Source organism: Peromyscus eremicus, chromosome 1, assembly GCF_949786415.1.
Source record: "Peromyscus eremicus chromosome 1, PerEre_H2_v1, whole genome shotgun sequence".
NCBI classification, from domain to species: domain Eukaryota; kingdom Metazoa; phylum Chordata; class Mammalia; order Rodentia; family Cricetidae; genus Peromyscus; species Peromyscus eremicus.
In genome coordinates, this window is record NC_081416.1 from 155,685,067 (window position 1) to 155,711,753 (window position 26,687).

The 26,687-nt window shown below is 52.9% G+C and overlaps 1 protein-coding gene across 1 annotated transcript in view; it reads right to left on the reverse strand.

The window, feature by feature from the left end:
- Positions 1-26,687, reverse strand: part of Pepd (peptidase D) — a 132,960-nt gene that overhangs the window by 100,026 nt on the left and 6,247 nt on the right. Inside the window, exons 2-6 of the mRNA XM_059274996.1 lie at positions 23,818-24,001; positions 21,412-21,539; positions 12,692-12,755; positions 3,004-3,051; positions 756-817 (exon numbers count right to left, since the gene is read on the reverse strand). Of these exons, the coding sequence (XP_059130979.1) occupies positions 756-817; positions 3,004-3,051; positions 12,692-12,755; positions 21,412-21,539; positions 23,818-24,001 (486 nt within the window). The remainder of the gene's footprint in view (positions 1-755; positions 818-3,003; positions 3,052-12,691; positions 12,756-21,411; positions 21,540-23,817; positions 24,002-26,687) is intronic.

The window sequence follows — 26,687 nt, forward strand, 5'->3', positions numbered from 1 at the left end:
GACCTGGCAGCATATATGCAGCTAGCAGGCAGCGCTCTCTGGGGGCGTGGCTGAGGTGTGACAAGGAGACAGGGGCGCTCCAGGGATCTCCAGGGGCGCTCAGGGACCTATTTCCTGAGTAGGGATTAGGGGGCTGGACCCAGAGCTTAGCTGGGGAGGGAGTAAAAGGTTAGGGCAGTGGCAGACACTGGGAGTTGCTAAGAGCTGGGCTGGCCCAGGACTGGGGATGGGGTTGATACAAAAAAAAAGACTACAAAGCTCAGAGCCACGGCATGGGCCACTTCTAGGCCAGCCTGGGCTAAACAGAAACAAAACAAGGCTGTCGATGTGGGCAGTCTGTCTTCAAGGGTGAACTGGCCTGTCAGCCTCAGTTCAATTCCAGGATCCACGCAGTAGAAGGAGGGAGCCAGCCCCTACAAGTTGTCCTCTGACCTCACACGCCCTGGCACCCACACTCACTCCCCACACACACACACATAGTCACCCAATCCACGTGAGACACAAAAGAAAGAAAACAGCTACTTTTGCCACACAGAGTCCAGGGCTCCCAGGGCTTCTCCAAGACGGAGCCCAACAAAGAGGGGTGTTTTCCCTCAGGTAAAAGATGGAGTGATTTTACACCAATTGCTTCTCTACACATTTCTCCAAACATGTGATCAAATCCACTTTCAGCGCGCTCCCAGAGGTCACATCTCGAGTGGCCAGCCTGGGAGAGGTCAGCTGACAAAGGCAGAGCGGGCAGAGGAGGGACTCACTTGCTGATGCCCTCAAAGGAGGCCTCTCTGCAGACACTGCCGCTGTCTGTGTTGACACCACGCTGTGGGGAGAAAGGGGAGTATGAGAACAGGTGTGTCACACACGGACCCACAAAGCATCCCCAGGCGGGCCGAGGGCTGTCTGTCTCTTCCAGCCAGACTCAATGGAAGAGAACCCTACCTTGCACAGGCCAGTGTGTCCTGCCCCTTAGCCTTTTCCTGACAAACAGGCTCCATAGCAGGGGAGTGCTGAGCTGGGCCCCAGAGCAAAGGTGGAACGTTTTCCCCCAGTGCATGTGAAAAACAGAAATCCAGCTACAGTGGTGCATGCTTGTAGTCCTAGCACTGGGGAGGCTGAGGAGGGCAGATGACCAGTTCAAGGCTAGCCTGGGCTATACAGACATTCTGTCTCAAAAACAAAACCACAACCAACAAAAAGAAAGAAGGAAAGTAGAGGGAGAGGAGGCAGAGGTATCCCAGGTACAGAGCGAGGGACTGGTCTGGATGGGTCAGGGCACTGTGTTCACACTGCTCAGATACTCAGGCCCCGGCAGGAGCTGGGCAAGACAGGCAAGACCCTGAGATACCTTACCCAGTTCTGTAACCACAGAGTCAACAGTCACAGAACAAAAATACTTGAAAAAAGAAACAACAACAGCCCCCCACCACACAAAAAAACAATTACAGCTGCAGATTTTTTTCTTATCATCATCCCCTAAACAAGACAGTGTAACCGTATACACAGGGCATCGTGCTGGCTAGTTTCATGTCAACTTGACACAAGCTAGAGTCCTTTGAGAAGAGGTTTGGAACCACAGTTGAGAAAATGCCTCCATCAGATTGGCCTGTAGGGCATTTTCTTGATTGTGATGGATGTGGGAAGGTCCAGCCCATTGTGGGCAGTGCCACCCCGGGCAGGTGTTCCTATCTGGCATAAGAAAGCCTGCTGAGCAAGCCATGGGGAACAAGCCAGTAAGCAGCATCCCTTCACAGCCTCTGCACCAGCTCCAGGTCCCTGTCCTTTTTGAGTTCCTGCCCTGACGTCTCTGACACTGGACTACAAGCTAGAAGATGGAGTAAACCCTCTCCTCCCCAGGTTGCTTTAGGTCATGGTGTTTATACAACACAGAAACCCTGACTAAGACACTGTACTAGGGGTCACATGTAACCTAGAGATGACTTAGTGGATACGGGAGGTGTGCATAGGTTAATGTAATAAAAGACTCCTGCATCTGTAGTGTTGGTATCTCCAGGGGTCTGGGAATCAACCCTCCATGGATACCCAGGGACAACTATGGCCTCAGCCTCCATCCGTCTCCTTTCCAAGCTGTAAGCAGATGTCCAACAGGGTGCAGCCACACACTGAGACAAAACAAGGGATTCAGAGAAAAGCAAGCCACCCCAGAGAAGGGACACTCTGAAAAACCACCTGCTTTCTCAAGAATCTCAGGCTGATCCCTCCCTGTCCAACTGCGATCCCAGATAAAAACACACTGGGCCAGCTCTGGCCTCAATCGTCACAGCCAGGCTCCATGCTTAGCCACAGAAGCGGTACAGCCAAGAGAACAGTGGAAGCAGGTGGGGATGGGGGTGGGGGTGGGGGTGGGGGTGGGGGTGGGGTAGGGTTGGTGTTCCTGCATAAAGCAGGTAACAAAGGGGAGAGGAGCCGTTCTGGAAGCAAGAAGGGCTGTGTGTGTGAGAGAGCCGCCCCCGCCCGCGCCCCTCCTGGATACCAGGAGCCCACCCTACACCCCTTGCCCTACCCCAGACTGTGCCCTCCTTAAGACGTAAGAGTGTGACTTTCAAACTGTCTTATCATAGGGACTCAGGGTGTGAATAAAGAATGACAATCTAGACCTGAAATGCCATGAGCGTAAGCTGGACACGGTTACATCTCCCAGTCTGGAGATATCTTGCCCACTGTGGCCACAAGACCAGACCCAGCACATCCCAGGCAGACTCGAGGATGGCATCTTAGACACAGCAGCCACGAGGACACAGGTGTCCCTGCTTATCACACACGACCATTCCTCAGTTTCTCTTTTGGGTTTACTTGACACCAGCTCTTAGGTAGCCCAGGCTGGCCTCTAACGCTGATTCTCCTGCCTCAGCCTCCCAAGCCTGCACACGCCTCTATGCCTAGGTTCTTTCCGTATAATCCTCCACATGGCAGAGGCAGGTTTTTGGCTCCCGACAAACATCTCCTCGGTGCCAAGTACTGCACGGCTCCTGTACACCAGCCACTTACCAAAGTGAGGAGGGCAGAGGGCTTCTGTGAGGTCAGGACACTGGCAATCTGGAAACCAAAAGAAAACCCACTTTAGAGGGTATTAGGGAAATGTCTCAGACAGACTCATGTGTTAAGTGGCTAGACACTGTTTTGAAGGCCGCAAATCCTTTAGGAGGTGGGGTCTGGCTGGGAGAGCGGGTCTGCTGTGATGGGGACACTCACCACCACATGCTCCTGCTGTCACAGACTGCACCCATGATGACTGAAGCCCTCTGACCCAGAAGTAAAACAAACCTTCCCCTTCCTAAGATGCTCCTCTCAGGTATCTGTCACAGCAACAAGCGACTCGTCCAAACATCAACAACGTGGAATGGAGACAGCACACCATCACTACCCAATGACGACAGCTCTCATCTACGGCACACGGCACACCATCACTACCCAATGACGACAGCTCTCATCTACGGCACACGGCACACCATCACTACCCAATGACGACAGCTCTCATCTACGGCACACCATCACTACCCAATGACGACAGCTCTCATCTATAGCACATGGCACACCATCACTACCCAATGACGACAGCTCTCATCTACGGCACACAGCACACGATCACTACCCAATGACGACAGCTCTCATCTACGGCACACCATCACTACCCAATGACGACAGCTCTCATCTACGGCACATCATCACCACCCAATGACGACAGCTCTCATCTACGGCACACGATCACCACCCAATGACGACAGCTCTCATCTACGGCACACGATCACCACCCAATGACAACAGCTCTCATCTACGGCACACGGCACACCATCACTACCCAATGACGACAGCTCTCATCTACGGCACACCATCACTACCCAATGACGACAGCTCTCATCTAGGGCACACGATCACCACCCAATGATGACAGCTCTCATCTACGGCACACCATCACTACCCAATGATGACAGCTCTCATCTACGGTACAGGTACCACAGCCACCCCACCCTTAAGATGAGGAAGCTGCGGCTCAGAGAGGCAGATGGACTCTAGAAAGCCCTATGGCTATCAACAGTACAGAGGGTGCAAAGCTAAACCTGGCACACCCCTCATCACGAGACCGGTCTCCAGGCACCACACAGATCCCTGGCTCCAAACAGCCAGACCTGCCCACCCTCAAGGCCGGTAATGGTGTGCAGTTTCCCTGTCCTTCCTGAAAGATCCATCCCATTAGACACCAGCCCCAGGAGCCTCTTATCTTCAGGGCAGATGCCTCCCTCCCTGCCTGCCACTGATCTCCCGGACTAAACCAAGGGGAGTTAGTGTTCCTTAACTCCACTCTGGCTTCCATGCCCACCTCCTCAGGCCACTGCCCTTGCATGCTGAATGCTTCCTTCCCAGTACCTTGAATGAGAGGACACAGGCTTACCCGCTCACACCTCGGCTCACTTTCACTGGTGGCTGGGTCATCTCCCACCATCTTGACTACTCCAACACATCCTACTTGGCTGTGAGCCCCACCCCGGCGCTGCAAGCAGGTTCACTCACTCCCTTCTCTACCCACCCCCAGCTGACTGTCACCCATCCCCGACCCCACCCCTGACAAAGCACCCATCACCCACCAGCTAGGAAACCTGCACCCCAGAGTGCTGACCACCTTGCTGGGAGCAATCTGGCCCTCTGTCGGGCTGTACACAAGTCATGCTCCTCACCCCAACCATAAGTTCTCTGACACCCTCACCACAGAAGAGGAAGGTGGGCTGTTGGAATGGACTGGCTGCACTACTGCCGAAACACTATGCTGCACATATTTAAGGTGGATACTTTGATAGGCTCTGACATAAGTATACACACTTTTCAATACTAAAAGGCTCCCAGAGAAGAGCTGAAACATATTGAAAGCCATGAAAGAGAAGATGCACCTGCCATCCCCAGAGACAGTTCAGCTCTGTGCATAGAAACAGAGAACTGTAATGACATTTGGATCATATGAAATTATATGCTCCGCTTATTTCCTGTCATTAAATAGTCTTCAAACATGCAATTTTTAGCAGTTACTACCGCTGGGGATGGAAAACGGTCAATAAGTCTTTGATTATGGCCCATGTCAGTCATCTTGCACACATCACCTCACTTAACCACCCATAAAAATGCTGCTACCGATGTCCAGGACTCACAGATGGAAACGGCTTGTGTGGGGGTTAAAGGACTTGCCGAAATTCAGCTAATAAGCAGCAAAGCCAGGACAGAAGGGATCACACAGTGACCGAGAGCTCTGACTGCTCTTCTAGGAGAGCCAAGTTGCCCGTATCAGCTGCCTTACAAGCACCTAGAATTCCAGCTCAGGGGAATCAACACCCTCTTCTGGCCTCCTCAGGCATCCACACACACGTGGAACGTACACACACACACACACACACACTCTCTCTCTCTCTCTCTCTCTCTCTCTCTCTCTCTCTCTCTCTCTCTAAAAGGAAATAGCAAAGCCCAGAATTTTAACATGTGGCTATAGAAAACTCTCTTTTAATGGACTCAACATCATTTACTTAATCTCTCCCTCGGCTGGACATATAAATTATTTCTAATGATGAATTATTATAAATAATGCTGTGTGAGCATCCTGGCATATATAGTTTTATATATAATTTATATATATTTGCATATATATATTATGTTATTTGAAGGTTTTTCTGATATGGTATGGTGGCTCACATCTATAATCTAGCATTTGGGAAGCTGAGACAGGAGGTTCGTGAGCTTGAGGTTAGCTTCAAATACGCAGTAACCTCATAAGGAAAAGAAGTTTATTTAAAAAACAAACAAACCAACAAACCCAAGTGAGCAGACATAATAGTACATGCCTGTTTTCCCAGAACTTGGAAGAAGTAGGAGGACCGTAAGTTCAAGGCTAGCATAGACTCCATGGGACCCGACCTTAAAATGAAGGTAAGGACAAAGGGATGGAGGGGTAACAATGAAAAGAAAAGAATTTAGAAATCAAGTGACCCAGCTGAGAGGGTCAAAGGTCAGTCAGTATTCCACGCCATCCGTGGTCTAGCCATCTGGGCAGGAGACAGTGGCTCCCAGGTGCAGCCTCTCTCTCCCCTCACTCAGTAACCACTTGGAGAATGACTGAGCCCCTCGGCCTCGGTGTCGCACAAATGAAGGCTTGCCAGTCCTTTCCTCCCGCCTGCTCCTCCTGGAGGGGAGGGAGGCTCATTAAAACCAACAGAGCCGAGTGTGTCAGGCCCTGGGTGTGTTGTTTCGGTGACATGAAGGGTCTACATTCATCAGCACACAACGATGCCGTCAATTACAGCGGCAGAATCGGGGAGCGAGGAGGCACTTGGGGATTGTATCTGCTATTGTCCTTGGGAGAGAGACGCTGGATAACAAATGTGCGGGCTGATGGTTTTTCTCTCCGCAATGACTCTCTGGACATGCTGGTTAGGAATAATGGAGGAGAAAACCCCCTCGCTGCAAGCCTGACGCTCAGATGCATAGAGGCCGGATACCGAGAGCAGGCCAGGCGTCGCTGCGTCCTGGCAGAGTAACATCTTTTATTGATCACAGCTGCTTGAGTGGGCCCTGGTTACCTCTGTGGCTGCAGAACTACTCCCAGCCCAGCAGCTCCATCTGCCTTCCCCACGGAGACCCATTAGTGGTACACTCATCAGCACACCGATTGGAGGCCGTGCCTCGAAAATTAAGGGAACAAGATGCGGTTGTGTGTCGCTGGCTCCGAATGTAGCCCCAGGACTAGACAGCACAGCTCTAACAGCCCCAGGCCTCACTTCAGGAGCACATGCCACAGGGGACTCGTCTGCTCTCCCCAGTGGGGCTGTTAAAAGGCCTGCCTTGCTGCAGGCCACAGCCAGCATCCATCTCCCAGGCAGCCTTGACTAGGTGGACAGGAACCTGAAGAATTTATCAGAGGCCTGTGCGCCCAGATCCTGCCCTGGGGACAATCCAGAAGCTTCCCAAGGGAACCTGACACGGGCTCCTGACCAAGCCAGTGAGTCACTCTCAACAAAGGAATTAGACACGCTTCAACTGTGTTGCTGAGAAAGCCCATGTGGCCCCGCATGCAGGGATCTGCCCTCCCAGCACTGAAACTCTTGAAAACAAACCATTATTCATGGCACTTTCCCAAAACACCAGTGCACACCAGTGGCCTGAAGTGCCCTTAAATGTTTGAATCTGCTTTTAAAATGAAAATAGCACCAATAACATGATGCCTGACTATTCTCAAACACACAGAGTATTAGCAGCCCCTCAGAACAAGGCAGCAATCGTGGCCCCATCATAGACCCCTCTACTGAAGCCTCCCATACCAAGGCTGAGTGAGGAGCAGGCAGCATCTACCCCTGGGCATCTGTGGCTGTTTCTCTTACAGCCTGCCTGCCTACAGCTGAGTAACTGACCCTGCGACCTTCACACATCTGCCCAGTGCCGAAGAGCAAGTGCAAAAATCACCTCCACCCTGCCAGCTCCCAGTTAGTTAGACATTAGCTTCTACAGCAAGTGTACACAGCAATGCTGGGGAGCCCCTCCCAGGGGTCCCCAGAGTGACTCCTTCCCAGTAATCAAGCTCTGGCTCTTCTGTGAGGAGGAGGGGAACCAGGTCTGTCATTGCAAACATCTGTGTTTTTCCTGTTTTTGAGACAGGATCTCATGGAGTCCAGGCCTTGAATTCTCTGTACAGCAGAGGCTGATCTTGATCTCCTGATCCTCCTGCCTCCACCTCTTAAGGGCTAGGACTATCAGTGTGCACCACCATGCCTTGTTAATGTGGCTCTAGGCATTGAGGCTCTGCCGACTGAGCTGCATCCTCTGATACCTGCATTTACTTTATGAGACATCAAGGATCGGGATCACTCCCACCCTCTTTCAGAGCAGCTGCAGCTGCAGCTAGCTGTCTGGTTTATGGAGATGGCCAAGGATGGCCAAGGCTAGATAGGGCTGAGCACCACAGAACTGGCCTGGAACACCTGCCTAAGGAGTTTCCTGTCACCTTCCATGATGGAATAAGCCTGAGTGCTGCCCACATCAGAACATGCTTCCAGCCCATGGCGCTCAGTGCAGCTGTTTGCTCCTTTTGGTGGGATTTGTTCCCAGTTTCAGGAAATCACAGGCCCTTGGAAGCCTGGGTCACTTCTGCACAAGCAAGTCCCCTGCAAGTCAGCCTTTCACTTCTGACAGGCCAAGTGTAGAGCCGGAAGGGCCAGCCTCTGGAATCTGGAGGCCTTAGGGTCACCCCAGTGCTGCCACACCCCAGCTGTGGGGCCATGGATGAGGCCTCTTACCTCTCAGTCTTGACCTTCTTGTCTGTAAATGGGGTTGGATCTGTAATTCACTGTGGGACAGGGTGGAAGACATCATAAACGAGCAACCCCAGAGTGAAGCACCTGTCCTACTGTTAAGAGGAGCCCCTGCCTCCGGGAAAGCAGCAGTCAAAGCTGGGGGTGTGGTTCAGTGGCACCAGCTAGCATGTCCAAGGCCCTCTTTTCTCTCTCTAGCAGAGAAATCAAAACCATAGAACAGCAGTCACGGTGATCAACAGAGCTAATCGATGATGATAATGATTCTGTTGCTCCTGCAGAGTGCTCCAGAACCCTAAAGAGGCTCTGCCCTTTGACCTCTATTGACACTTTCATTTAACATTCTGCCTTAAAAGATTAGGACGGCCTATGTGGCTGCTAGTCTTCACCCTCACTAAGGACTTTCCTGCCGGATGCTTTCTCTTCCTCTACTGTCCTGCATCTGGAGGTCTGGTTCCTTTCCCCACAGTGTAAATGGGAGTTGAATTCTCCCCTCCCTCCAGTTATAAATGCAAAATGTCAACCTGTAAGGCTGCAGCCCAGAGAGGGTTCTTTTTTTTTTTTTTTGGTTTTTCAAGACAGGGTTTCTCTGTGTAGCTTTGCGCCTTTCCTGGAACTCACTTGGTAGCCCAGGCTGGCCTCGAACTCACAGAGATCCACCTGCCTCTGCCTCCCGAGTGCTGGGATTAAAGGCGCAGAGAGGGTTCTTACTCAGCATTGGGGGCCCAGCCACAGGCAGGACTCCATCTCACAACCCTGAGACAGGGCCTCTCCTAGCTCTCCCTCCAGGGGTGATCATGGGAGATCCCACGGTTAAGACCCTAAAAGACAATGACATGGAGATGCACTCTACAAGACTGGAGGGTAATGGAGATACACCTGCCAAAGGACAGCATCAGGAACAAGGTCAGGGTGAAGGACGAACCATCACTCTTCTCTAATACAATGTAGCAAACGACCTCATTAGAAGCATGTAAATAAACATTCAGTCTGTCACAGAGTCACACAAAAAGAGACCGGTACAACTGGCTGCATTATAACACCTCTAGATGTCATAGGTCACCCTTAAAGACTGACGCCATATGACACAGGCTCTCTCAAAAGCTGCCTCTCAGTGTGTGGGGAAAGGAACCCTATACACTACAGGCAGGGCTTTAAACGAGCGCATCCAATATGGAAATCAGTATGAAGGTCTTCACAAAATAAGTAGCAGCCAGCTACACCACTCCTAGGTATATAGCCAAAAGTCAGCTTACTACAGAGATTCTCGCGTGCCCACATCTACTGTAGTACAATCCACAGCAGTAACATGCCATCAGTCTCGGTGCCCATCAGCCGACAAATGGAGAATGAAGATGTGGTATACAATGGCATAAAGAAATGAAATTATGTCATCTGCAGCAGAGATCATCTTGTTAACAGGACTCAGAAAGACAAACATGGTGTGTTTTCCCTCATATGCAGAATCTTGAGTTGAGAGAAAAAGGTAAGAAAACAGAAGGGAGCTGGGTGGGGGTAGTGGACACCTTTGATCACAGCACTGGGGGTGGGGGCAGAGGCAGGGGGATCTTTGTGAATTCAAGGACAGCCTGATCTATAGAGTGAGTTCCAGGACAGCCAGGGCTAGGCAGAGAAACCCTGTCTAGAAAAGGAAAGTAGAAAGGGAACTGTTTGAGAAGATGAAGAAAGTCAGTACTGGGTCAGGACAAGCAGTAAATGGAGGTATGATCAAAGTATACAGTGTACATACATGAAAAATGTAATAATGAAACTCATTCTTCTCTACAATGTATGTATACCAAGAGGGCTAGAGAGATGAATAAGAGCACTTGCTGCTCTTTCAGAGGACCAGAGTTCAGTTCCCAGCACCCACATTGGGCAGCTCACAAGCACCTGTAACTCATAACCCCAGGAAATCTGAAGCCCCCTTCTGGCCTCCATTGGTACTGCACTCACAAGCACATGCACACAGACACAGACACATACTTAAAAATAATAATATTTTTTAATACATACTAATAAGTATTAGAAACCTTGTAGAAAAAAAATAATAAACTGGGGGCTGGAGAGATAGCTCAGCAGTTAAGAGCACTGAATGCTCTTCCAGAAGACCCGGATTTAATTCCCAGCACCCACATGGCAGCTGTCTGTAATCAACTGTCTGTAATCCCAATTCCAGGAAATGCAACACCCTTGCATAGACATGTGTGCAGGCAAAACACCAATGCATGTAAAATAAAATAATACATGTTTAAAATAATAAATTGCCTATCTCTCCATGGTGCAACAGGGCAAAGGCACTGAAGACATGGATTGTGGCGCAAGTATGTGAGCGTTCTCCTTCACTGAGGTTCTCCTGGGAACCTGACAGGGTATTACTTTGCCTCAGTGACTTCATCTGTGAAGTCACTTCCTGTGCTATCCCATGCCCTGGGCTGCTGGGTGGAGCTCCGGGCCTAAATGCCTCTGTACACCTCTGAGACTAGGAGGGAGAGTGCAGGAGAGACACGGCAAGGCCAACAACCAGGTTCTTAAGACAGAGACGAGACAAGAGAGGGCCAGGTGCAGCTCAGAAGCCAGACAGTGCCAGTGTCCACAAGCTATCCCGAGAGCACCCATGGGGTCGGGGCAGGGCCTTGATGGATGGGGATGATAATCTGTGGGTGGCACATTCCAGGGCTACAGAACTCAAGGCAGGACCATGCTGCCTCTGTACAGGATGGGGCTGAGGCTGGTCTGCCCAAGGTCAAGGAGAGTTGTCTGCCCCAGAGCAAGTGGGCCAGGACAAAACGCTGAGCAAAGAGAGGCAGGCTCCTCACAGTGCGGTGCATCTGGCTAGGGTCCCCAAAAACCTGCTTTTTCACCTGGTGCTGTCACCCCAAAAGAGCTGTGCCCTGCCCGGAGGGAAGGGGGCTTCTGCTTGGTCTCCACTGGACAGATCACATGACCACCTCTACTCTGAAACCCCAGCCCTAGCCCTCCAAGCTCCTCCCCTCTCCTACTTCTACCTCTTCTTCACCATGGTCTTTCAAAAGAAATTACTAATGTATATTCATAGCTCAGAAGCCATGCACCATGAAGATGTTTTCGTATATGATCTCGCGTGCCTTTGGACATATTCCCCATTTCTGGTCTCCCTCCTCCCCTCACTGGTCCCCTTCCGCTTCCCAAACAACCCTTCTGCTTGCGCACCACACAGGACAGATAGGTTTTATAGAATCCAGACCAGCAGCTCTCTACCTGTGGATCACAGCCCTCTGTGGATCAAATGACCCTTCACAGGCGTCACCTAAGACCATCAGAAAACACAGCTACTTACATTAGCATTCGTAACAGTAGCAAATTTACAGTTATGTAGTAGCAATAAAAATAATTTTATGGTTGGGGGTCACCACAACATGGGGAACTGTATTAAAGGGTCACAGCATTAGGAAGGTTGAGAACCACTGACCCAGACTCTACATCTGAGGGCAAACCCGTGGCATTTGGCTTCTTTCCGTTCACACGAAGGTCCCTAATGCCATCCAATGAAGTCACTTCCTGCAAGTGACTTCACAGCCGAACAACACTCCACTGTGTGCACACACCCCTTTTTTCCCTCTCCGTTCATCTGTCAACAGGCATCTAAGCTGCTTCCATAGCTTGGCAGCCCCGGCTCTTAGCATGTGTCCACTCTCAAGAGTGGTCTGAGGCAATGTGGTCACAGTGCCTGGTCCAGCTGATCCAGCCAGGTCCAGGCCGGATCTCCAATGGCATGTGCTGACTTCTGTCCAGCTCTGACATGCACAGAACATGGAGCTGTGACAGCACCCAGGGATGAACCAGAGAGGCCTCCTGTGTGCCAGGCAGTGGCCACAGTATCAGAAGGCTTTGCTCACGCAGACTTTGGAGCTCCTCACTGTGGTCCCAGCTCTGCCTCAGCCCTGTTCTGTCAGCGGTGGAAGTTGAAAGACCCCTTTCATCTTCCTGGACACGGGGCAGATTCACAGCCTCAGGACGACATTGATGTATTTACCCACACTGCCTGACACTGCTGGGCGGCCAGGCTAGAAGGTAGATTCAAGTCAAGGGACCCCCAATTCCTGTCCTCTCACGAGCCATTCACAACCTGGGGTTCTTCTGATTACACCTGTGTCCCTCTAGCAAGCATGCTGCCTCACAGAGAGGGACCGCAGTGGTCACCATAACCCGACTGCCAGACACTGCTACCTGAGTTAGAAGCACTGCCCAGGCTAAGAACAGCTTCCTCAGTCAGAGGTGTCTGCTGCGTCTCCTCTGCTGCTCCTGAGGGCCACTGTCCCCAGACTGTGACAGTGGAGGGAGAAGCCAGAACAGAGGGGTTACTGCCAGTCCAGGGCTGCTCAGAACGAGGCAGCGCCCCGTCAGCCACTTACCTCGTCCGTGTACTGGACATCGTCCACAGCGTACTTCTCCTTGAAATACTCCTTGGAATGGATCCTCAAAAGAAAACACAACGAAAACCATGGTCAGGGCTTGGCGATGCCTCAGCCTGGCCACCTTCTGCCTACCCAATGCAGGCCTTGAAGCCCTGGGTCCAGCGTGCCGTGGTGTGAGGACCTAGCACCAAGCAGGTATACCCAGCACTTGATAAAGGGTGCCAGGTCACTGAGCCACCTCTGCTGCCCCTGGGACCCCTGACTCAGTGCGCTATGCCCCGGCTGCCTGCAGCAAGCAGCTGTGGAACACAGCCCCTGCCTTCCACCGTCTCCCTCCATATCACTGACCCGCCGGGCAGCCAGCCAGTGTGCCTCACCCTCAGGGCCACAGACCAAGTGACCTCCCAGGCTGTACCTCTTGAACAGAAGGTCAGTAAACGAACACTTTAAAGAAGTCAATATCAGTGTTTCTCAGTGTGATGAGGATGAGGAGAATGTAAGCTTAGTCATCAAACGTGGAAAATTAGCCAGGGAGAAAGCACGAAGTAGATGAGGTGAGAAAGCCCTCACCCAGCTCTCAATGCTTTCTTCTGAATTCAGCACGCTGCCACCTTGTCCTGCCCTCAGGTCCTCAGTTAGTAGACTACATGGGGGAGTGTGTGTGATGCCACCAGCCAGGTGCCAAGTCCAGAGACGTAAATATGCTACCCTGCACCACTGCACACCTGGCTGCCACATAAGGGGAGATCCCCATCCCTTCTCATCCTACTGTGGTCTCACAGCAGGTGTCCCATCCAATGGAGGCCCCAGTCCAGTACAGAAGGTGGCCTCACATTCTACTTCCAGAGCCATGCTGGCTCTGTAGACTGGGGGCAGGGGGTTCCTGGGAGCCCCAAATAGAACCAGGAGACAGACCCTCAGGTCTCCACAGTTTATAAGCCACAATGCAGCACTGCCTGGGAACCAGGAGTTCATGGTTCTCTCTGGTCCACTATCAATCTCTTTCCCCGCAAACAAACAAAACTGGCTGTCAGAGGTGCAGACTTCAGGACCAGGGCACCCGGAGGGCAGTGGAAGCAGCAGTGAGGGGCTCACAGCCCAGGTAGAAAGCCCACCTCAGGCTGAGGATCACTGCGATCTCACAGAACGCCCTCTGCTTTTTCTTTCTGTCTGTCTTCCTTCCTTCCTTCCTTCCTTCCTTCCTTCCTTCCTTCCTTCCTTCCTTCCTTTCTTTTCTTTTCTCTCCTTTGGCCTCTGAAAAACTCCCTGGGCATCAAGCTCTTGCCATTAATTAATTGTGCACAATTCGGCCATGAGACAGGACTCACCAGTTAACTGGCCAAGACCTGACACCTCCATTAGCAAATGGCCTCAAGAGCTGAGGCAGGACATGTCACTTCACCTGGGTTCTGGGAGTCCCAGCTGCAGGCTGGAAAAGCAAGCAGCAGGGCCACCAGCAAAACAGCTCTTCATTCCCTCTCCAGCTGTGCCGCTCAGCCCAGCCCTACCTCCAATCCCAGTCACTGTGTCATCTCCAGTGGTGACAGGCATGAAAAGGAGACTCCCTACAGATTCAGAAGCACAAAGATCTGACTCAGCCTCCAGGGCTCTGTGCAGAGGCTCAGGCCAGCAGCTAATATGGCGGCCTAACCTTTTCATGTCCACTGCCATAGGGCACCTGAAGCCTCCCTCCAAAAAATGTCCTTTAGAGGGAAGCCACCAGGAAACATCTCCCTGTCCTTCCCTCCCGGGGAGTCTTACAAGTTAGGGTTCATCAGAGGCTTGCCACACCAGAGAAGCCTGGTAAAGTCTGCAGCAGTAAGGCCCTAGTCAAGGAAGTGGCAGCAAGAGGAGGTGAACGTAGCGGGCTGTGATTAGGGGGTGTCCTCACTGCTGGGGACTCACCCACAAACCCCACACGGTGGTTATAAAATCCCTTCTACACGGCTGTGATGAAATGCCTTACAGAACAGCCTAAGAGAAGAGTTACTGACTTGGGCTCAGGTCTTTTTGTTGCAGGGGGCTCGGTCTGTGGTTGCTTGGCTCCACTGATTCTGAGTTAACAGGGAGGCAGACCACTATGGTGGAGGGCATGTACAGCAAAGGCTGGTCCCTTTGTAGTGGACAGGAAGCTGACAGCAGAGACAGAGGTGCTTCTCCCCGCCCCCCGCCAAGGACACATCCCCAGTGACCTACTTCTTCCAAAGTCTTCCTTCCTAAAGTTTCTAAAACTTTTCAAAACAGCACCACCAGGTAGGAACCAAGGATCCAATACATGCCCTTACGGGGACAATTCACATTCAAGCCACAACAGTGGCCACAAGCCATTCCGCTGTCTGTGGATGGCCAGGTGAGCAAAGGGCGGCTGACCCCTAGAAGAGCCCCAACAGGAAGAAGTGGGCACAGGTACCAGTCCCACCAAGTGCCCGCTGCCCAGTACTTGCTCTCCTTACAGAGGCAGACGCCACAGTCTAGGCTGAGTACAGACTGGGTCTCGAGAGCCACAAGCACCTCCCGTGCATCAAGGCTTGCCAGGACTAACCGCCAACAGAAATTATGAAGTGCTGTGAGCCTTTTGTCTGGGACTCAGCACATTACATTCTTCTTATAAAGGGCAGAGATAATTAAGCTTGAACAGTTCTTGCTTTTTCATGTTTGTGGGTTAATTACAGTAAAAATCATTTAAATGTTACCTGAAGGGATATGTGTGCCAGGCTGCATGATCAAACCAGGCACAGAACACCTGGCAGCCAGGACTGGTGGGGTTGTGACATGGGAAGAGACATTGGCTGGGAAGGTCACTGGGAATCTCTGAGTGCTCTGAGGGTTGTGCTGGCCAGGACACAAGGAGGCTTCTTTGAGGGTCTACGCCCAGTCCCGGCCGGCATGTGGGGAGGAGCTGAACACACTCAGACACTCTTCTATCAAGTGCACAGTGCAGTTCTGGCAGAAGACAGAAGTCCCTCACTAGACAGGACACCCACCCTGGAGAGAGGATTTGTGCTCAGGCACTCAGGCCCATGCAGGTCTGCTCTGCCTGCAACTGGGCCCAGGCACAAGCCCAGAGTCAGAGCAGATGACGCCTGGTCGCAGTGCCATGAGCCCCAAAGCCTGTGTGAGGCCTCAGGTGAGATAGAACCATTAAACAAATGCCACATGATGGAGACATGATGGAACCCTCCAGAAAATGAAATTTTAAAGAGCAGGCCTTACTGGCTAGCTGACCACCTGCACAAAGTTAATGAATAAGTAATAAGGCCAAATGACAGCAGTCACCATCAGTTTCTGGCGCCTGGCGCCTGCCTTCAGCTCCAAACAATGCCGCTGCCTTTTACTCCGCTGGTGGCACAACACGGTGCGTGCAGAGCAGAAGTCAGCAACCATGTCAACATGTCATTAAGTTGTCAAAGAGGAAAGCAGCACTCTGCAACTCAGAACAGGTGTCTGAGCCTGGAGACTGCTCCTATGTGTGAGCTGGGGCAGCCCCAGCGCATCCTCTGAGGTTATCCGCCAGGCAGAGGGCGACTACACTGTAAGGAGACGTGATGGAGACAGAGCTACCCACGAGGAGGGCAGCCACGAAAGCTAGGGACTCTGGCTAATCCCTGGGTGCTGGGGGTCAGGGGCAGGTGCTCAGGAAGAGCCAAGAAGAACCTATTAGCCTTTTCTCAAGGACTGTCTCCATCACAGAGCCCATCCCTCCTCCTGATAACAGCAGGAGCCAGAGTATGGCCCAGAGAGGATCAGGAAGCTGTGGTCCTTTGACTCAAAGTGTGTAAGTGGGGGGCTAGTGCCATAAAAAATTGAGACCACCGTCCACACACCACATCCCACAGGCCACAAACAGCCCACATACAAGCCAAGTGTGATGGCACATGCCTATGATTCAGGAAGCTGAGATAGGAAGATCTTGAATTCAAGGTCAGCCTGAATTACATAGCAAGACCCTGTCTCAAACAACAAAAGTCACCCTATATGCATCCCACTACAAATCACAACACATCACATCCCACATCCCACATCCCACACAAACACACACACACAGGCCCACATGGGTTCTACTATCAAAAGGAGCTGTGTACAGGGCCTCTGGTACTCAGCCCTGGAGAGCTCACAGTAGCCTGTTCCTGGACAGCCTGAGGCCCAGACAGGCCCTCGAAAAGCTGATCACCACCTCCCTGCAAACGTAGGCCAGGCACACTCTCTCTCCTTTCAGCTTGGTCAGGGATAGGCACGACTGTAGAGATCCCCCATCCCTACCCAGAGCTGCTCACTTCCCATGGGTCCTGAAGCTACTTGGTGTGGTGTGTCACAGAGGGAGCTTCCAGTTTGCTTAGAAGAGCCTAGACACCCCAGGCCAAAGTTACTGTCAGCTAATCCTCTTTTGGATAGACGCCTACAAAAACACATCAAGGGTTCCCACCCTGCTGCTTCAGTGAGGGTGTGGGGTGAGGCACAGGCTTCCAATCCCCTCCCCCAGCACCTGCAATCCCGACACCTGCACCCACAGAAGCCGTGGATCCTACAGCGGAACATCCGCTGGTTCCCTGAGTGACTTTGGATTGTAGTATCTGCCAGATGGATTTTCAAAAGCCATCAGATAGAGACTCCAAAGGAAGCTGAGGAGCTTAAGGTCAAATGTTCAGTCTGGTGGGTTTTGATTGCAAAGGCCAGGTAATCCCACCAGCCTTGCTCCCGGTGCCCTATCGATTACGAGAGCGTCTGGAAGCAGCCGCGCACATCAGATCTGGCTGCTTCCCAGCTCCAGCCCAGACAACCAGCCCCTTTGTCACCTGCCCATTACAACCAGCCCTTCCCTCCCAAACACTCAGGTCACCCCAGAGCACAGACAGGAAAGGTCTGCTGAGGGAGCCAGGGCTACAAGAGAAAAGAAACGTCACAATCTCCCTTGGGACCACAGCTCCCGCGTCTAGCCTGCACAGCACACACAGCCTTGTTCACCAGGGGAACCAATCCTGCAGACCCGCTTCTACCCCCAAGGCTACTCAAGGCTCTATTCTGCACTAGACAATGAGCTGCCTCAGCAAAGCAGGACAGACTAAAGGAGAGCTTTGAACAGTCTCCGAGACTCAGCTGCGCCAAGGTGCAGACTGTAATTCCTATGTTCTTGAAGACTATCTGCCCAGCAAGCAGACTGCTAACAGCTGATACTGGACCAATCGGATCCCGGGCTTTAAACCCTTCAGACAAGGGCTATTTAGCTCCCAAGATGTAAGTGTAAGAGACACGGGGAGTTCACACAGGTTCAGCAACTGGGGTAGAGTCCCTCGGGCAAGACCAGCCCTCCACTCCACCAGCCAGAGAAGATGCCTGCCTGCAGCTCACAGGCAGCACCCTTCCTTTCTTGCTAGAGCCCGCTCTCCTTTAGAAGGAAATGTCTAGGTACGCAGCTTTTACTCCGCTGGTGGCACAACACGGTGCGTGCAGAGCAGAAGTCAGCAACCACGTCAACATGTCATTAAGTTGTCAAAGAGGAAAGCAGCACTCTGCAACTCAGAGCAGGTGTCTGAGCCTGGAGACTGCTCCTATGTGTGAGCTGGGGCAGCCCCAGCGCATCCTCTGAGGTTATCCGCCACAGAGAAGCTCAGCTGGTAGAGTGCTTGCCTAGCATGTGCAAGGCCCTAGAGTCAATCCCCAACAACCCACATGCACACATGCACCCACTCTTTTGGCAGGGCATGGTGGTGGTCACCTGTAATCCCAGCACTGGGGAGGAGGCAGGTGGATCTGAGTCTGAGCCAGCCTAGGCTACATAGTGACAGTCTATCTCAAGAAAGAAAGAAGGGGGCAGGAGGGAAAGAGAAGAGACAGCAGAGGAGGCCCACTCAATGTCCTTCCACCTCTCCAGACAGAAACTCCGGCTGGGGCCAACTGAGGGCCAACAGACCCTCCTGGACCCCCACTGTCCACCCCCACAGCTCACAGATGACAGGATCTGCCAACCTCTGAGCTGACTCTCTAAGCAACGCGACATCTCGGCTAGCTCAGCTTGAGCCAGGAAGTAGGACCAAGGGGATGTTGAAAGGACAGTTATGGTTCTGTTCAGGAGGACGGCTTAGCGTTCAAGGAAGGATTTGGGGAGCATCGTACAGAGACGAGACCTACACCTCCCTCCAGGCTGGTCCAGTTACAGATGTTATGGTGTGGATGAGAAGTGTCATGTTGAAGGCTTGCTCCCCTGTGAGGTAATGCTCAGGAGGGGCTTTTAGGGGACAGACCCTAATTGGAGTAAGTAAGGCACTGGGAGGCATATCCTTAAAAGAGTGTTTTAGAACCCTAGTCTGTCTGTCTGTCTGTCTTCCCCTACCCCTTGCTTTCTAACTCCCATGAGGGGGTAGCTGCGTGACAAGCTCACGCGGCTGTACTAGTCTGCCTTATGTCAGACACAGCGATGGAGCCTGCAGACCACAGAACGAAACCTCTGAAATCATGATCCAAAGTTAACCTTTCCCCTGTTCGTTTGTTTCCCTCGGGTACGCTGTCATAGCAGTGAAAGCCTGACTTATACACTACAGTTGAGTGATACCCGACCCACCCTAAAACTGAGTGGAACGGAAAACGGTTTATCCTTGCTAGGGTCTGAACCTGCAGCGTGCCCCATAGGCTCATCTGTTTGAATATCTGATCCCCAGCTGGGTGCTTCTCTGGAAGGGTGCAGAGCTTTTATTAGCTGGGTCACTGGGGGCAAGCATTGAGAGTTAGAGCCTGGCCACCAGTGTGGTCCTGTTCTCCGCTTCCACGGCTGCCATGATGTGATCTCACACTCCTGCTGATGTGACCTCCCCACCGGGATGAGCTGGGCCTTCTGAAACACTAAACCAAAACACATCTTTTCTCCCTCAAGTTGCTCCTGTGAGATATTTTGTTGGAATGAGCAAGGTCATTAACGTGTGGACTCTCCAGGTCAGGAAGTGAGACAGAGCCCAGGCAGCGGGGCTAACCTCTGCTCCATGGCATCTGTGACCTCAGCGGAAGCTTGCTTCATGTGAAGGCTCATCCATGCTCACGGCTGGTGCAGCACCAGCTGCAGGCTCTCCACCCCGGTGAGTCTGGGCTTCCTCATGATAGGGCAGAGCTGGAGGAGAATGTCCCAGTGGAGAGAACTGGGGGAAGCCCCAGGGCACTTCATGGTCTAGCCTCGGAAGTCACACAGCCAATGTCCTGCCATCATGGTCCTAACCAGGGTCAAGCAGGGGTGAAACAGATTTCACCTTTCTGGACAGGCAGGTCACAAGCTCAAAGCCAGCCTGGGACTGTCCAGTGACTTCCAGGTCAGGCATTCAGAGACTGCACTCCTGGCAACACCATCACCTCATGTCGTCACCTCCGGTGTAACCAACCCAACAACACGGCACTGTATTGTAATGGTGCTGTTTCCTAGGACGGGATTAGAGCGGCGGTCAGCCTCACCTCCTGGTACTTCACGGCCACCATGTGAAGCCCATGACAGACCACAGGCAAGCCTTACTTCCAATCACAGCTCCCACAAGAACAGACCACGGTGCTGACACAGGTCTTTCCAGCACACTGGACTTGTTTCCTCTTTATGGCAGGGAAGTGGTAAGGATTTGGCTGCAGATGGACCATAAGCTAGGGAGGTATTAGGCATGACCTCTCCCTGTTGTCTATCCCAAAGGCAGCTAGACAAGACATGTCCACTCCCCACCCTTCCTGGGTCCCTCTCAAGGGTCAAGCCAAGAAAAGCTCACAGGAGAACCAGAGCCCGTTTTCTCTCCTGCTGCCAACTCGGCCTCAGCTGCATCCTCACAGCAAAGCTGATGGCCCAGGGCCAGCCTGGCATGCCGCCAAGCGGCCTAAAAGCAGAACTGATGCCAATTTGTGGAGTTGGACGCCCTCCCCCAAGACAGCAGGAGAGCAACATGCAAGGGCCAGCAATGGACGCTGTGCAGTCCGCCTGGAGCAGGAGTCGGCACGCAGAGCAGAGGGAGTTTGGAGGACAGCCCTTTAGGGGCCCTGCCCTCTGCAAAGAGCTCAGAGTCCCTGTGGCAGCCAGGTGCCATGTCACTCAAACCAGCCACAGACTCCGGCCCACCTGGTAAGGAGCACGTGGGGCACCAGGTAGCAAAGGCTGCAATTTACACATTAGCTGGAATAATCACTCACCAGGCAGAAATGACAGACTGGAAGACAAGACTTCCTGATCACTTCAAACGTCCCTGGTTACACAGCATCTGCATCAGTGCTGTGAGCAGGGAGGAGCTGCCAGGTGTCTTGGAAGGTGGAAGTGGGACAGTCTCTCCCAAGGAGCTTAGCCTGGCCTCTGGCCCCAAACTCCTCACATGGCACAGCCCTATTCCTCCGCCATCTCTCCCAGAGAGGTTAATGAAGGACAGACCATCTGTGGCCAGAGGTAGGCATTAATAATCCCCTGGACATGGGTAATGAGGCTCAGAAAGGGGGCCTAGACAGCACACACTGCCCCATCAAGCCCATGCAGAAGCGACCACCTACTGGTGCAAAAGCCGCATTTTAGTATGCAGGGAATCTGGGCTTTCAGTAAACCTTGCCTCCACCCCAGAGCTTTCATCTGACCCCTCTTCCCAACTGAGGTTCAGGGCTGTGAAACAGAGCTTGCCAGCAAAGGGCCCGACTACTAAACCCCCTCCCCGTCCCCACCCTATCGTCATCCCCAGGAGGCCTGGTACCAAGGTACCAAGGCAGGGACCACTCCTTACTTTCCCATCCAGGTGGCGTAGCTAGGAGGCAGCCTGGGTACAAACAGGGTTGACTTTCCCGTGTCCACATCAATGACACCGTAGCAGCCGGACTCGATGACGCCGAAGGCCCAGTGAAAGAAGGACTCCTGTGGAGGGAGCAAGGGGTCTCATTACCCTGTGACCAGAGCATGAGGTACAGGAAGGAGGGGGGCAGAGGCTCAGGCCTCCCCTTAGGAAACGGCCACAGCCCTGGTTCCCGGTCCACCTGCCAGCTGTCCATCCTGCCATGCTACGGTCTGTCAAGAGCAGACAGGGGCCCCTGTGACCCTGCCGTCTACCCTCTTTCTTAAAAATCACATTAATTAATTAACTTATTTATTGTGTATATTACATCTGTGTGTACCACAGCATACATATGCAATAAGAGGACAACCTGCAGGAACTGGTTCTTCCTTTCTACTGTGTGGGTCCTGGGGATCGAACTCAAGTTGTTGGGCTTGTCAGCAAGCACTTTTATCCACTGAGCCACTGCCCCAGCCATGCATCTGCAGGTCACTTCCTGGGCCCATGACAACCAGCAGTCAACAGCACCAAGCACAAGCTCAATTCAGAAACCCACAGAGAATATCTGCACCCAAATGGACGGACGGATGGACACACACACACACACACACACACACACACACACACACACGCTTAGCAGTAAGCACTGAGCTGGTGTCACCAAGGTATAAAGTTGGGGAGGGACCCTTCTCAGATGAATCCAGAATGAGATCCACCAGGAAGCCCACAGCTGAATTTAGGAAAGTGAATTTTTAAACTACAAATATATAAATCTCTAGAAGCTTCAAGACTATGAGGCCAAGTCTTGAGACCTCCATGACACTGGCAGCTGGGGACAGCAGGCCTGTGGCTGTGAGGACAATGAGGTGGTGAGCAAGAGGATCATAGCCCTTTTTTGTCCTGCTGCAGTGGATGCGCTCCAGCCCAGAGGCCAGACCATGCTCCTTCCCTTCTGCACCACCTGCCCCTTCACATCCCGCTGTGCCCCCACCTCCCACTCCCAGAAAGGTTCTGGCCACAGTTCTGAGTCTGGAAGCTGAGAGAGAAAATAACCATAGCCATGGTTTTGTGTGTGTGTGTGTGTGTGTGTGTGTGTGTGTATGTGTGTGTGTACATATGTATACATACACACATACAAACACATGTGGTGGTATCAGAGATTGAAGCTAGAGCCTACTGCATGCTAGGCAGGGGCTCTACCACTGAGCCACACCCCAGCCCCTCACTGGGGGATTCTAGGCAGGGGCTCTACCACTGAGCCACGCCCCAGCCCCTCACTGGTGGATTCTAGGCAGGGGCTCTACCACTGAGCCACGCCCCAGCCCCTCACTGGGGGATTCTAGGCAGGGGCTCTACCACTGAGCCACACCCCAGCCCCTCACTGGGGGATTCTAGGCAGGGGCTCTACCACTGAGCCACATCCCAGCCCCTCACTGGGGGATTCTAGGCAGGGCACTACCACTGAGCCACACCCCAGCCCCTCACTGGGGGATTCTAGGCAGGGGCTCTACCACTGAGTCACACCCCCAGCCCCTCACTGGGGGATTCTAGGCAGGGGCTCTACCACTGAACAACATCCTCAGTTCTCTTTTTTATTTTGAGGTAGGGTCTCTGTAAGTTTTCCAGGCTAGCTTTGAACTAGTGATCTAACTAATTAAGCCTCTTGAGTGCTGGGATTACAGACCTGCATCATCAGGCCCAGCTAGAAGATAGGATTCTAATTCTAGGTCTACCTGTTGGCAAGTTATTTTCCCCAGGCCTCAGTCTCCTCCTCTGTAAAGTGGGCATGATGCTAGAATCAGTCAGAGTATGCCCAACTCTGGGTCAACCTAGCTTCCTGGGCAAGTGTTGCTATTGCTGGAGTATTCTCAGCTATGTCAGGATATCTAGGCTGTACACCAGAGTTCCAGAACTTCGTAGAGCCCCTGACACACATATGGGGGTGCACAGTCCACTTAGGGTGCCAAGAGTGAGCACTGGCCAACTCAGATGAAGGCTGGGGCCTCCAACAGGCAGATCACACAATCTTCGCAGCTTTCCTCCCTGCCAGCACCCAGTCCCAGGAACTCAACCCCTCATCTGTAGCTTGACTTTCTGCTGCCCCCAAACCGTAGCCAGTGGCCCAGGCCACGCTGTTTTACACACTCCTGTGCACACTGTGCTCTTGCTTATCCAGATTCACACCAGCTCCCCCACGAAGCCTAGCCTGCTTGCTCCCCCAAGGATATCTTTCTATGCCTTGACAGCTCTTCCCAACAGGTGAGGCTGGAGATGCTGACCTGAGACGTGGGATTCCTGCTCCCACACTGCCTCCAGGGCCCCTCGGAACCCGTAAGAATGGGTGAACGAACGCTCGCTCACCTGGCGGAAGATGATGGAGGTATCGGTGCAGTAACGTTGCATCTCTTCCCCTCCCTGCAACACAACAGCAGAGCCGGCCTGTACAGCTGCATTCTTCCTCAGCCTCTCACACAGACGCTGCCTGTTCAGGGCGAATAGTGCCAGCGGCACCTTGAGGGTCTCATTCCCCAGGGAAAACGAAGGACTGCAGAGACAGGAGCAGATACAGCACAGGCCGGTTAGCACCTCCCTGTGGTCTATCACCCGTGGTCTGGGCCTGCGGGGGGGGGGGGGGGGAGATGGGGGGGGCGAGATGGGGGGGCACTTCCATCAACTTGTGGTAAGCCAGCCTGAACTTAACCTGTTGGGTCCCAGAGACGGTCCTTCACAGAGCCAACCAAGGCTATAGAGGCTTGTCCATCACAGTCTATCCTTCTGCTCCTAGGTGCCTGGCTTACCCTGGCTGTACCTTCTCAGCTGGTAGGTGGGCAAGGCGTGTGAGGGAAAGCCTCTGCAGGGGCTAGAATGTCACTCACATATGTTGCCAGCCTTAAGCCTATGTTGGTAGTTCCCATACCCAACAATGCCCAACCCCTCAGTATACACATACAGTGCACCCCCACAGCACCATGCCCCTGTGACCAGCAGCTAGAGTGTGGACCTCCAGGAGAGCAAAGCTGGTGTTCTGGAAAAGTCTACAGGGGCTGGGAAGGGCCAGGCCTGGCATCACTGGGAGATGTGCCTCCCTAGATTTCACACCTGTGACTTGTGCACAGCCTGCCCCTCCCCATACCTAGTCACAGGTTGCTTCTGCACTGTGTTTCTCCCCCACTGGGGCACCTTCAACATTCAGATATGCAATAACCCGACCCCAGAAACAGAAAAAAATACTTCTCATTGCTCTCAGCAATCCATTTCTTCCTCCACTTTGCCTCCGGCTCTCATGACAAGCCATGCTCTCTAGTTCACCCCATGAGGCCTACACATTGCTCCCCTAAGCAAACACAATCTATCTGACCACAATGACCCTACATTCCTGAATCTGCAGCAGGTCCCAATCTAGTCTTCATGGGGACTTTCTGTAGCCATGACACAGGTAGACAAGTAGAACTCCAACTGGTACAGCTCCTCCATCCTCACTCAGTTTCCCCCAACCTCCTACTGGAACCCCAGGGCTAGGTCCATACTTGTCCCTCCACTGGGCACAGCTGGGTCTACTCAGGGCTTCAGTTTTAATTGCCATCTACTGCCACAGGCCAATGACGTCCCTCCAGATGGAGAGGCCCCTGGCCCTCTGACGTCTCTCTCACCTCAAACTTGGTGAGCACAATAAAGACCTGAACCTTGCCTCCTCCTGCCTTCTCATTCCACCTCTGCTCCACCACCCACGTATACTGAGAAACTAGAGGACTTCCTCCCTGTGAAGGAAGGAAGTCCCAGGTCCACCTCGCACCTGGACAACGTTAAGGAACTCTCCACTGTGTTCTTGGTCTGAGCTTCCCACCCTGTAGCAGCCTCTTCCTATGTGCACAGCACAGGCTTCCTGAGTTGCTGTCTCTCCAGGAAACGTGTGAAACGCCAAGACAAAGGCAGAGCTGGTGTCGACGCCTGGTAAACGAATGAACTCAGGGAGGCAGGCAGGCAGACCAAGCCAGGCAGCCGGAACTCAGACAAGAGCAAGACGTGCAAGAGGGAACCCCTGAAGTGGCCAGCTGGGGGGCCGTGGAAGAGTTCAGACCGCCCCTCACACGGCAGTGGTGTGCGCCTTACACACACTTCCTACACATCTTGGCCCCGGGCCACCTTGTAAACCTTCCCTCTTGAACTCATTTCTCCTGTCCAACCACTGCCACGTGCCCCACATAGCACTAGGCCAGTCTCCCCACTTGCCCTCCAGATCCAACCCCACCCACAGTGTCTCGAACCTATAGAGTGAGTTTGGTGAGTCCGTGGGCCTGGGCCCTGCCTTTGGATTCCAGACGGGCTGAGCCTAGGAAAGCATGAGAGGTGGAGGAGGGGAGGAGTAAAACAGTGGGTATAGAGAACCTGCTCCCTTGATGCCTTTCCTGGCGGGCCATAAAACTAAATGGCCTGAGCCAGTCCTTTCCATGTCCCTGCAGTTCTGTAAAACCACCCCTGTAGCGAACTGCCAGCATCAACCAGTCCCCAACTGATGAGACAGACCAGATCTCTAGCTGAAACAGGTCCTCCGTGAGACAGACCGAACTCCGTCTAAGTCCCCGTGTCCTGTGCCTAGCACCCTGCCTGACACACAGCAAGTGCTTGATAAATATCTGCTGCGTGTGCCACTGTTACCATTAATTTTCGGGGTCCACACCCCAACTGTGCAGATTAGCGGGTGCCGAATCAGCTCCAACTAGGAGGCAGGAAGGGTGGAGGAGTGGGGAACATCCACACATGCCCATGCTGTAGACACTCGCTCCTACCCCCGGCACCTGCCCTTCCTTCCTCCTAGGACAGTGAGTAGCCAGGGCTTCCACAAAGCCAGGGCTGATGTCTGCCATTCTCAGCCACAAGGATGAAAGGGCAGGAGGATCCTGGTACCGGCTTTTAAGCATGGCTCCCAAGTGGCCTGGCTGACAGGAACTGAAAGTGCACCCTCCAGCACCCACCCACACTCCAGGGACTCCCACACCCTTCCCACCCATTCAGTAACACCCATCACAAGCGGAGAAGGGAAGCTCATCTTTACAGGGTCCTCATGAGCAAATGCATGGGGACCCCTGCTACGGATGGGCTCACACCAAGTCACCCCTCCCACAGCACCACTGGCTAAAAATGCTCACCTAGCTTCCTCGCCTCCCCCAGCTCCCCTCCTTGTGACTCAGCTCCTTAAGTCTCAAAGGCCTAAGATCCCTTTGGACAGCCAG